At 38.0% G+C, this 12878-nt stretch overlaps 1 protein-coding gene across 2 annotated transcripts in view; it reads left to right on the forward strand.

The window, feature by feature from the left end:
- The window catches only part of btaf1 (BTAF1 RNA polymerase II, B-TFIID transcription factor-associated), a 113574-nt gene that overhangs the window by 84472 nt on the left and 16224 nt on the right, over positions 1-12878 (forward strand). For both annotated transcript variants that reach the window (XM_059653119.1, XM_059653120.1), the window contains exons 26-33: positions 59-211; positions 427-548; positions 648-815; positions 1371-1448; positions 1593-1722; positions 6754-6895; positions 11746-11876; positions 12153-12278. In XM_059653119.1, coding sequence (XP_059509102.1) covers positions 59-211; positions 427-548; positions 648-815; positions 1371-1448; positions 1593-1722; positions 6754-6895; positions 11746-11876; positions 12153-12278 — 1050 coding nt within the window. The remainder of the gene's footprint in view (positions 1-58; positions 212-426; positions 549-647; positions 816-1370; positions 1449-1592; positions 1723-6753; positions 6896-11745; positions 11877-12152; positions 12279-12878) is intronic.

The raw sequence follows: 12878 nt of genomic DNA on the forward strand, positions 1-12878 counted from the left end.
ATGATCTTTGCAGTGTTGTAAGCATGAGACTAGTTCTAAACTACGTTCAATTTTGTAGGCTGGCATTCCAGATCCTCCTCATATGTCTGAAGAATTGATTAAACAGAAAGCTCGAGAGCGCCACTTTTTGGAACAGTTATTAGATGGGACAAAGTTGGAAAATTATAAAATTCCTGTTTCTATCAAGGCTGAACTTAGAAAATATCAGCAGGTAAGTATTTTCTATATTGCTAAATATCATTTTTGGAAATAAAGATTTTGATAACGTTTTGAACAGTTAACATTTATTTCTAGAGGTAATGAAATACTACAAATTTCAAACTTTTGGCCATGAATGTGTTATCTAATACCATTAATGTTTTTTACAAAGAAAAGTCATGAATCAGGATGGTCTCTGTATTTTAAATTATTGTTTTGCTCCTGAAGGATGGTGTAAACTGGTTGGCATTTCTGAATAAATACAAGCTCCATGGCATTCTTTGTGACGATATGGGGTTGGGAAAAACTTTGCAATCTATATGCATTCTTGCAGGAGATCATTACCTCAGGTAATGTTACGAAAATCATTCGCTACAGCTTTGTTAAAATCTTGCTGTTGCTTTGGAGAAAATCTAATTGTGTAATGGCTAACTTATGTATTTCTATAGGGTTCAGGAATACACAAAAACTCAGGCAGAAGACTGTTCACCCCTACCTTCTTTAGTAGTATGTCCTCCAACTCTAACGGGCCATTGGATTGATGAAGTGGAGAAATTCTGTTCTAAAGAAATATTACATCCTTTGCACTATACAGGACCTCCCACAGAGAGGGCTCGGTAAGTTTCTTTTTCTATAGCACCAAAACTGAGCTGTAGCGATTATTAATCCATGTAATGTTTTTGAAGTCACACATTTGTTATCAACATAAACACAAATAAACTGAATGGGAGCAAGTTTGTGTGTTCCAATTAGATTTGAGCAAAGCAAAACTTGCTGCTTATTTAGGCTTCACACTGAGTCAAAAGTGTATTCATGTAAAGCAGTAGCAAAATTCTGATGCATTTCAGCTTCCTCCTTTCAAACCATTTAATGGTTCTATTACTGTATTTCTTCATCTTCTGATTAGCATGTGTATGTCTTTTTTTTAAGTTGAACGATCCAGCAATGTAAGTGATTAATTCCATTCATTTCACCTGCACAGATTCAATTGCTGAAGCATGGTTATGGAATTAACTATCAACATGAGATGATAATATATTTTATAGATTACTAAATATAAATGAGGGAGAACTTCATATTTTCTGACTCCAAATGAACTAACATTGTAAAATGTACTGAGTCATGACCCAGTGTCTGTATTAATATGAATTGGCTTGTATCTTGGGTTTCAGATTGCAGCACCTTGTGAAAAAACACAACCTTGTTGTGGCATCCTATGATGTTGTTCGAAATGACATTGACTTTTTCAAGTAGGTGTATGTTCAACAGCAAATATTCTCTATTTTTATTAAGTTGTGTTCTGACTCATTTTAATATTTAAATTTTGATTTTGTTTCATTGGCTTGTATTCCAGAAGAAATGAATGCTTGCACGATTTTTTCCTTTGCTTTCAGGAATATTAAGTGGAACTATTGTATCCTTGATGAAGGTCATGTCATCAAAAATGGCAAGACAAAATTGTCAAAGGCAGTTAAACAACTAACTGCAAGCTACAGGTTAATTCTGTCTGGAACACCAATACAGGTACTTTTTGTTGTAGTTAAATAGTTTTCTACCTAATAATGATACAGTGTGCTGTCTATAAAATTTTCAAGTCCTTGAAGTAGAATGAAAAGAAATTTGTTGTTAGATGCACTTAATGAAATTTGTCATTGACCATTAAAGATGTGAGATTTATGCAGTGACCGATTGGAACCAGATAATCAGCATCAGGCTGGGAGAGGGCCTGTTAGATTGCGTGAAATGAGGTGTATGACATGACTGCGTACGGTACTCAAAATTATTCAATCTTTTCAGAACAAAATATTCAAAAATTTAGATGTAATTCCATGGGTAAAGAATTGGAGACTAGAACTAATAAACTCAGTGCATTGAGTGCAGCACAGTCTGCAAAATCAGAAAAGCCTGACAAAATATCGTAGATCAAAGTAAAATGTAAACATTTAAAATATAGATTGAATACGAATGTTGTCTTTTTGTCAGTGATATTTAGGAGGCTTTTTTTGTTTTAAAAGCCAATAGAGTGAAGAATGAGGTGGATGGTGTCACACTGGAGCAAGTAACTAATTTTGTCAATTTAGAATGAATAACATTAGAAGATGGTAGATATAATACAGTAGTTAGATGGATCGAGGCAGCCAAAAGTAGTTTTGTGAAGATGAAAGCTGTGAGCAGAAAGAAGCCTAAAAGGTGCCGTTCAGGAAAGAAAATGTCAGTTTTTTGACTATCTGATCAGACTTCGAAAGCTACAGAGATCTCCTTTTCTAGAAGATAAAATTGAAGACAAAGAGGGACTGACCTAAGTCTTAGTTGGATGATGGATATCAAAAAGTGATTGCAAACAAGCTGCAATGGATGTCAGGACGTAGTACAAGACAGATAAGAATTGCATACCATCACAGTAGATCTCCTTTAAACTAAATAGTGGGGGGTGGGGTTCAGTTGCATGGAAAAAAAGTAGTTAAAATGGGGGGAGGACTCAGCTGAGGTTATTAAAGTTTGTAGAATAAGTAATAGTATAGAGTAAGCAAAGGCTCAGGAATCTAACTTCAGGGACAGCAGATAAGGGACAACTATGAGAAGTGCAATATAGGACTGAGGGTGTTGTACTGGAATGCATGCAGTATATGAAACAAGGTAAATGAACTTGTAGTGCAGATTTAAATAAGCAGGTGCGAAGTTGTGGCTTGCAAGTGGATTAGGGTTGGCAACTAAATATATAAAAATATGCATCCTGGCAAAAGGAAAGGGAAATGAGCAGAGGGGGTGGCGTTGTCTTGTCAGTAAGAAATTAAAGTAATTCGATTAGCAAGAAGTGATATAGAGTCTGAAGGCATAGAATCTGTGTGGGTAAAGTTGAGCTGCATAGGAAAAATTAATCTGATGGGAGTTACTCACTGGTCTCCTAGCAGTTGTCGAGATGTGGGGATAGAAAAGGCATATAAGAAAGGCATTATTGAAATAATTGTGGGGGACTTCAAGATGCAGGTGAACTGGGGAAATCAGGTTGGGAGTGAATCCAAGAAAAGGAATGTATGGAAGATCTGACTTGGATTTTTTTTAAAGCAGCTTATAGTTGAGTCCCCTAGGGAACAGATGATTCTGGATTTGGTGATTTTTTTTTCAAATGGGCAGATTTGATTAGAGCTTAAGGTGAAGGAACTGCTCGGGGTAGTGACCATAATATTTTAGAAATCCATGTAGTTTGACAGGGACAAGCAGTTATCAGATGTAACAGTATTTGAGTGAGTAAAGGTAACTAAGAGACATGAGGGTGGAGCTGGCCAGTGTTGATTTGAAGGGGGGTCTATCAGGGAAGACAGTGGAGCAGCAATTGTACGAGTGTCTAGGAGTAACTGGGGAGTCACAGCAGAAAAAGAAGAAACATACTTAGGGGAGAACGAATCAGTGATGCTTGGTGAAAAGTCAGGGACATCATAAAAGCAAGAGGAAAAATATACAATGTGATGAAGATGAGTGAGAAGCCATTGAAGTCAGCAGAGGATAACTAGGGGAGAAAAGCAATAAAGGGGACACAGATGACATAAGAGGTTAACCTAACCAGTAATATAAAAGAGGGTTGCAAGAAGCTTTTAGAGCTATAAAAGGTAAGAGAGAGGCAAGAGTGTACATTGGACCACTGGCAAATAAGGCTCAAGAAGTAGTAATGGCTTACAAAGAAATGGTGGAGGAATTAGATACTTTACACTAGTCTTCAAAGTGAGAGACCCCAGTAATGTAGCAGAATTTCAAGAGGGTCATAGGGCAGAGATGAGTGTAACGGCCATCACCTAAGGAGAAGGTGCTAGAGAAGCTGAAAGGTGGATAAATCACCCAGACCGGATGGCCTATGCCCCAGAGTTCTGAAGGATGTACTCGGGAGATTGTGGGGATGTTTCAGGAATCACTGGATCCTGGGAAGGTCCCATAGGACAGGAAAATGTCTAACATAACACTGCTGTTTAAGAAGGGAGGGTAGACAGAAGGCAGCAAATTATAGCTTGATAAAGTTTTAGAGTCTGTGAGGATAAAATTGCAGAGTATTTGAAGTGTATGCTTAAAATAGGGCCGAGTCTGCGTGGCTTTGTCAAGGCGATGTCGTGCCTGACAAATCTGTTAGAATCCTTTAAGGAAGTAACAAGCAAATTTGTACGGAAGTAACAAGCAAGCTTGTCAAAGGAGAGCCGATGGACGTGATCTGTTTGGATGTCCAAGAGGTCTTTGACAAGGTGCAATACAAGAGACTGGTAAATAAGAGCCCATGGTGTTAGGGGTAAGGTACTGTCATAGATAAAGGATTAGCTGACGGGCAGAGTGTGGCGATTTAAGGATTTTTCAGGGTGATAGCCAATGAATAGTGAAGTTCCACAGCGGTCAATGTTGGGGCACAACTAGTCATGTTACATTGAGCTAGGTGAAGGAACTGGAGATATTGTTGCTAGGTTTGCAGATGACACAAAGGCACAGGGTCAGTAGTGTTGAAGAAGCAGACAGGATGCAGAAGGTCTTGGGCATACTAGGAGAGTGAGCAAAGAAGTAGCTGTTGGAATACAATGTGGAAAGGTGTGACGTTAAGCGCATTAGTCAGAAGAACGGAGGCATAGAATATTTTCTGAATGTGGAAAGGTATTGGAAGTCAGAAGGACAATGGGACGTGAGAGTCCTGGCTCAGAATTCTCTTAAAGCTAACATGTAGGTTCAGTTGGCAGTTAGGAAGTCAAATGCAGGGGTTAGCATTCATTTCAAGAGGGCTAGATTATAAGAGCAGAATGTACAGCTGGGGCTCTATAAAGCTCTGGTCAGACCGCTTTTTGAATAATCTGAGCAATTTTGGGCTCCACATCTAATAAAGGATGTGGTGGCATTGGAGATGGTCCTGAAAAGCTTATCAAGAGTGATCCCGAGGATGCAGGGCTTGTCACATGATAAGCAATTGTGAGTTCTGGTCTATATTCACTTGGAAGGCGTTTACGAGGATAAGGGGAGTCTCTTATTAAAATTTACTGAATACAGAGACGACTGGATAGAGTGGATGTGCAGAAGATGTTTCCATTAGTAGAAGAGACTAGGGCCAGAGGGCATAGCCTGGGAGTGGAGGAGCAACCGTTAGAACTGAGATGAGAAGGAATTTCTTCAACCCGAGGTTAGTTAACCAATAGAGCTTATTACTGCAGAAGGCTGTGGAGACCAAATCATTGAATTCATTTAAAACAAGTTCTTGATTAGAACTGGGAAGCAAGGGTTATGGGGAGAAGACAAAAGAATAGGGATGAGAAACACATCAGCCTTAACTGCATAGTAGTTGCGCCGAATGGCGCAATTCTGCTGCTATATTTTATGGACTTACCTGCCGTCAAGGGGACCACGCTTGTACACAGTATTTCAGATATGATCTCACTAAATGCCTTGTACACTTACAGCAATATTTCCCATCGTTTATACTCTATTTCTTCAATAATAGATGCCAAAATTCTAATAATCTTGTTACCTGCTGTATCTGCATACTAGTTTTCTGCATTTTATGTACAAAGATATCCGAATGCCTCTGGACTAAAGATCTCTGAAATTTCTTGCTATTTTAAAAACAAGTCACCATTCTATTTTTCTGACCAAAATGGAAAACTTCATACTTATCTGCATTAAACGCTGTCTGCCAAATTTTGACCCTTTCGCCTAATCGTATCCATTTGTAAATTTCTTGCAGCTCACTTTCCTACCTATTTTAATGTCATCTACAAATTTGGTTACAGAACCTTCTATCCCTGCATCAAAATTAATTTAGCTTGTAAGAAGTTGAGGGTGTGGCCCAAGGACCGAACGTTATGGCACCCCATCCAGAGAAAGATCTCCCAATACTCCTGCTTTCAGTTTATCGATTCTCTATTCATGCAAATAAATGACCCTCTACGCCATTTTGGGAATTGTAATACTTCAACATACCTGGAAACTATTGAGTACCTATGAAACAAGTATTAGTACTGGAACATGATTGAACTGTTGGAGATATCAACTGTTTGGTTAATGCTTTGGTCATTATGATTAGCTGTTCAGTCATATAAATCAGACGTAGATATCACTTGTCTTGAGTTAAATATACTTCTCACTATATCGAGCTTGTCCCATTTTTATTAATAAAACCTAGGCAGACACATTCTAGCTTTAGCTTTATGGCGACATACCAATATAGCAACTCACTTAGGAGTAGCTGGTTATCACTAGAATCAAGTATGTCTGCACGATAATGCTCCAATCCAAAGTAATAATGTTCTTAAGAGTAGCTGGTTAGCATGGGATATTGCCACACTGGTTTTTTGCAGAAACCACTTGCGAGAATAAGTCATAATAAATGTGGCATAGTCTTTTTTTAGATAGATAAAACCAGTTTGGTGAGCAGTCTCATTGAAATCACTGAACAGCATTTCTTCTTGTATCATTTAAAAAAATTATTTGGTCTCTTAAATTATTTGCAAGTGAATGTTTAAGAACATTTTAAATTGTTGAAAACCCTATTTGGCACACGCTATACAATTTGAAAATCAATTTGTCTTAATGCAGAACAATGTATTGGAATTATGGTCACTATTTGACTTCCTGATGCCAGGATTTTTGGGTACTGAGCGGCAATTTGCAGCTCGTTATGGAAAACCAATATTAGCTAGCAGAGATGCTAGGAGTTCTTCACGGGAGCAGGAAGCAGGTAAGCAGGCTTTAAAACCCAATTTAATGTAAATGTGATGTATAGCAATACATAATTTGCATCCAATTCTCACTGAGATCTGGAATGCTCTACCTGAAAGCAGATTCAGTTTTTTAAAAAAAAGGTAAGAAAACTGTACACATATTTGAATGAGAGATAACAGGGTGTAGAGCTGGATGAACACAGCCAGCCAAGGAGCAATCTGCTCCTATGATGCTGCTTGGCCTGCTGTGTTCATCCAGCTCTACACCTTGTTATTTTAGATTCTCCAGCATCTGCAGTTCCTACCATCTCTGAAACATATTTGAATGAAATGATTTAGAGCTAACGGGTAGGGAGGGGAATTGATAGAATAGCTCTATCAAAGACCTGACACCGACACATTGGTCCAGATGTTCTCCTTCTATGCTATTATGTTCTTTGTTTTATGACATTTTTTGGCTACTCGTTTATCAAAATGTGGTATGATGGTGCAAAATCAGTTCAGGTAATTTGCTACACTATCTTCTGGTGACTCATTTAACATAATACGAGTATACTTTATGTGAGGAGTTATCTTCCATGTTTTCAATTGGTTCAGTGTATAACTTCTGTCTCCACGTTGAAAATGTGTTTCCAGTTTCAAGATGACACACCTGAGATATTGAAACATTAACAGAGGAAAATTCATTGTAAATGTGTATAATAGGCACTTAAAAGCAAATTTAAATTGTAGTTTTAAAAAAGTATCCTTTCTTTTTGTAATTTCCCATTCTCCATCATTTACTTTATTGTACCTAATGTAATTTGACTAGTGTTTTCTGTTTACCAACATTAATTTAGCTGCTTGTTCTTGCTTGCTTTCTTCTACTCGCCTTTTATTTTCGAGGTCAGTACACTTTTTTTGTTCATTTACTGAAAATCATCTTTATATTCATGGTTAAAACTTTAAACTTGTAGTTTGTGCTCTGTATAAAACAAGTCACTGATTCAGAGGTATATCTTGCTTCTGTCAGGACAGTATCCAGAATCTGAGCTAATTTAAGCAAAAAGGACATAATGTCAGGATGCACATGTTGAGAATATTGTCTATATTCTGCCCTGGAGGTCCCCTCCAAGTGATTTATTAGCCGCAATGGTGTCAGCATGTTGATGCTATTTTAATACTGTCAATTTTGCAAAGCAGATTATTATTATTATTATTATTATTATTATTATTATTATTATTATTTAGACTTTAAGCCTGTATAGTAATCTTGTTTATTGCAATCTACAACCCAAGGAATCCGACCCTTCAAGCAGTCAAAAGCCTTTAAAAAAAGGTTTCTTTCTTTCATTAAACAAATGCCTCTGGAGCAAAATTAGGTTTTACTTTAATTTGGGATGTGGCCGTCACTGGCTGAGCTAGCGTTTATTGCCTGTGAGATAGTAAGAACTGCCGATGCTGTAGTCAGAGATAACGCAATGTAGAGTTGGAGAACACGAGACCAGGCACCATCAGAGGAGCAGGAAAACTGACGTTTTGGTTTAGGACCTGCTTCTGAAGAAGGGTCCCGACCCGAAAAGTCAGCTTTCCTGCTGCTCTGATGCTGCCTCGCCTGCTGTATTCCTTCAGCTCCACGCTGTTATTTATTGCCTGCCCCTAGTTGACCTTAAGAAATTGATGGTGAACTGCCCTCTTGAACCGCTCTACTCCTGTGTGCTGTAGCCGAATGCACAATGCCATTAAGGAGGGAATTTCAGGATTTTGACCCAGTGACAGTGAAAGAACAGTGATATATTTTCAAATCAAGATGGTAAGTTGCTTGGAAGAAACTTGCAGATGGTGGTGTTCCTGTGTATCTGCTGCCCTTCTCCTTTTTAGATGAATTTGGTCTTGGTTTGGAAGATGCTGTCTAAGGACTTTTTGAATTTCTGCAGTGCATCTTGTGGATAGCAGCTACTGAGCATTGGTGGAGTGACTGAATGTTTTGTGGATGTGGTGCCAGTCAGGCAAGCTGCTTGACCTGTAGCTTGAGTCTTGTTGGAGCTGCACTCATCCAGGCAATTGGGGAGTATTCCATCACACTCTGGACTTGTGCCTTGTAGGTGGTGGACAGGCTCTGGGGAGTTAGGAGATGAGTTATTTATTGCAAGATTCCTCATCTCGATTTTGAGAAAGGATCATTCAAACCGAAACATTAACTCTGATTTCTCCCCACCGATGCTGTCAGACCTGCTGAACTTTTCCAGCAATTTCTATTTTTGTTTCTGATTTATAGAATCAACAGTTGTATGGATTAATTCCCCTTGTCTCTGACCTGCCCTTGTAGCCACTGTATTTATAAGGTGAATCCTGTTGAGTTTGTGGTCACCGGTAATACTGAGCTTTTTGGTCGTAAGGCCATTGAATGTCAGGGAAAAGTTATTAATTTGTCTTTTTATTGGACTTAGTCATTGCGTGGAATCTGTCTGGTCGAAATGTTACTTTCCACTTTTCAGCCCAGGCCTGGATATTGTCCATGATTTGCTGTATTAAGACTCAGACTATTTCAGTATCTCAGGAGTTGCAAATAGTGCTGAACATTGCACAGGCATCAGCCAATATCACCAATTCTGACCTTGTGATGGAGTGAAGGTCATTGATGAAGCAGCTAGAGACGGTTGGGCCTTGGACAATACCATGAGAAATTCCAACAGAGATGTTCTGGAGCTGAGGTGACTGACCTCTGGCAACCTCAACCATGTTCTTATGTGTCAGATATGTCACCACCCGTCGTAGAGTTTGCTCCCTGATTTCTATTGATTTCAGTTTTGCTAGGACTGCTTGATGCCATACCCAGTCAAATGTAGCCTTAATATTAAGGCTTGTTACTGTCACTCCACCTCTGGAATTCAGCTCTTTTTCTCTTGCTTGAACCAAGGCTGTAATGAAGTCAGGAGCTGTGTGGCCCTAGCAGAATCCAAACTGTTTAGCAGATGCTGCTTGATGCCACTGATGAAACTTGCCATCACTTTACTGATGATCGAGAGTAGACTGATGGGGAGGTATTTGGCCAAATGGATTTGTCCTGCTTTTTGTATACAGCGCATACCTGAAAAATTTTTTGCATTGACCGGTAGATGACAGTGTTCTAGCTGTACTGGAACTGCTTGGCTAAGAGTGCAGTAAGTTCTGGATCACGAGTCTTTAGTACTCTTGCCAGAATATTCTCAGGGCCTAGCCTTTGGAGTGTCCAATGCCTCCAACCTCTTTCTTGATATGTAAATGTTCTAATGAAGACCAGTAGAGAATGCAAATCAACTTGGAGCATCTTAGCAGCATTTCAGTTTTTATAAATGTGCCAATCATTTACGAGCTATTGTATTTAGATTGCCAAAACAATACTGGGACAGAAAGTAAATTGCCAATAAAGCTGTAAAGACAAATACTTCCACATGGTAGTGATTCTGCAATTTTGTATTCTGGAATTGAATTCTACGTTTGGAAAGTCTCAGAGATTTGTCAAAGGATAATACAGAAAGAGGCCATTCAGCCCATTGAGTCTACATTGGCTCTTACACAAAATGATGCAGTCAGACCCATTCCACAGCACCTTCACTCTAACCCTACAATATTAACTCCTTCAAATCTGTACCAAATTCCCATTCTAAGGCCAGTATTGAATATGTGTTCACTCTATCAGGCATTGCATTCCAAATTTAACCATTTTCTGTGTAAGAGAGGTTGTCCTTGTGTTGCCTTTTATTCTTTTACTAATAAATCACATGATTTCTGTGCCCACAATTTATTTGGGATTTGTCAATTGATAGTTTGTCTTTATTCTTTCGTCTTTATTCTTTCTAAGTTCTCCATGATTTTAAAAACCTATTTAAGGTCTCCTCTTTGCCACCTTTGCAATAAAGAGAACAACACCCATTTTCCGAATCCATCAGTGTAACTGTAATTCCTCCTCCTTTTATCCATTTGCAAGAATGGTTCATAGACGGTTTTGCTCATGTACAATTTTCTAAGCCAGCATCATTGCTGTTATATCTATTTTAGGGGATGAAAGATCCCTGCTAGCTGTGAAAGATTTGTATGTACCATAATAGTGTCGATCAGAGCTGAAATCAGCTTGTTTGTCCTCATTGCGTTAGAGCTTATACTCTCTGTCACTGGAGGCACTAATACTGCGTTATTATTATGGTGCTGCCTCAGTTCTTTCAGTTTTTGCTTAAAACAGTGTTGAACTCTTGATGACCAAGATAATTGGACAATAATAGTTTTCTCAAGGAATTAACTAGCGTTGTATCTCGGATCACCTATGCAGCAGGAAACTCACAATTGCATCTCCTGTGCCGTGATATTTCACGTGTTACATTACGCTAAAGTGATCATGCTTTTATGCTAAACAAAAATGTTGCTGCTAAAGTTGGCAAAAAGTTCACAAAACAATTTTGAACTTTAAACTTGGTTTATAAGTTGACTTTTGCTTTTAATTTTGCTGTTTGAGTGCGGTTCTTTGTACCAAGTCACTCTTGTTAATAGGCCTGCTATTTTAATGTAGAAGGGCTGCAATGGTGGCATTTTATCCTACTACAGGATTGCTTTGTTTCTAGAACAGTGTCATTTAAGATTAAGTCTTAGACATCATTGTTTCGTGCTTATTGTGTTTACCTTGCAAATAGGGCATGGGAAAGATTGAGTTGCACCAGTAAAGTGTTTTTTTATCTTTTTAATGATACAATGATTCATCATGTTGAAACTTGCAGCATTACCATGTAATTGTACACTAATTTTTTGGTTTGAAGATTAATTTGTTATGTTGCGATTTAGATTTTCAAATTCTATTCCTGCATGAGCTAAAAATTGGCAATTCAAAGTAAATATTATGCAATACACATTATAGGTGTGCTTGCAATGGAAGCATTACATCGACAAGTACTTCCATTCCTGCTACGCAGAATGAAGGAAGATGTTCTTCAAGATCTTCCACCCAAGATCATTCAAGATTATTACTGTAATCTCAGTACTTTACAGGTATGTTGTAATATGAGTTGCCTTGTGAAAAAGGCACCTTTCTTTTTAGTCAACTGTTTAGATGTGACCTGAATACCATCACATTGAATAGAAACATCAAGAAATTGAACATTATTTAGGAAACATTTTATGATAAAATTGAAGACCATAAATAATTTAATAAACTATGATCCTACCAAAATGGAGAATGCTCTGCAGGATAAGTATATTTGATGGACCAATAATATTTTCACATTCCTTGTCAGTTCACGTTTACTATTACATTTTTGTTTATAGGTACAACTGTACGAGGATTTTGCCAAATCTCGCGCTAAGTGCGATGTTGAAGAAACAATTTCTGCAGGTGCACTCTCAGAAGAAAATGAGAAACCTAAATTGAAGGCTACTGGACATGTATTTCAAGTAAATATTTTTTCTTGAGATTCTCATGATGTTGGCATCAAAAAAATCTGTTCTTGAGGCTAATGTTAGGTTGTTTTAGATCTTCAAGAACTTAGTGTGTTAAATTTAGTTTAAATCAATTCTTGCATTACCAATCGAGATACTGGATGCTAATGAAGGTTTACCCACACAAGTGGAAAGCTTAGCCTCCAAAAAGCCATTAATAATGTACAGATGATCCTGTTCCTGTATTGTGAAGGATCTATCAATTTGTGTAATAAAACATCGGACTTCATCTGTCCATATTTTTAAACTTCTCACACCGAAACATTTGAATTTCAGTTTCTTTATCTTTGAAAGAACAATGGGTCTTGTATGTCTTTGCTCAAGGGCATACCCCGATAAAGATACGAAATGGAACACATTGAGGGAAGCAAACATTGAATAGTTATCATGGATTGGAGCAGTTAGGCAAAGGTAGAGATGGAGATTGATAAGATAAGACACAAAACCCATGATAAATCATTTGATTTTAGTTTTGTTCCTTCAAGAATATGCTCATAGGCTAATACTGAAAGAAGAAGTCTTCATCAGCTTGAAATGAATCATACACTTGCCTGA

This window comes from Stegostoma tigrinum, chromosome 20 (assembly GCF_030684315.1).
Source record: "Stegostoma tigrinum isolate sSteTig4 chromosome 20, sSteTig4.hap1, whole genome shotgun sequence".
Classification (NCBI taxonomy): Eukaryota; Metazoa; Chordata; class Chondrichthyes; order Orectolobiformes; family Stegostomatidae; genus Stegostoma; species Stegostoma tigrinum.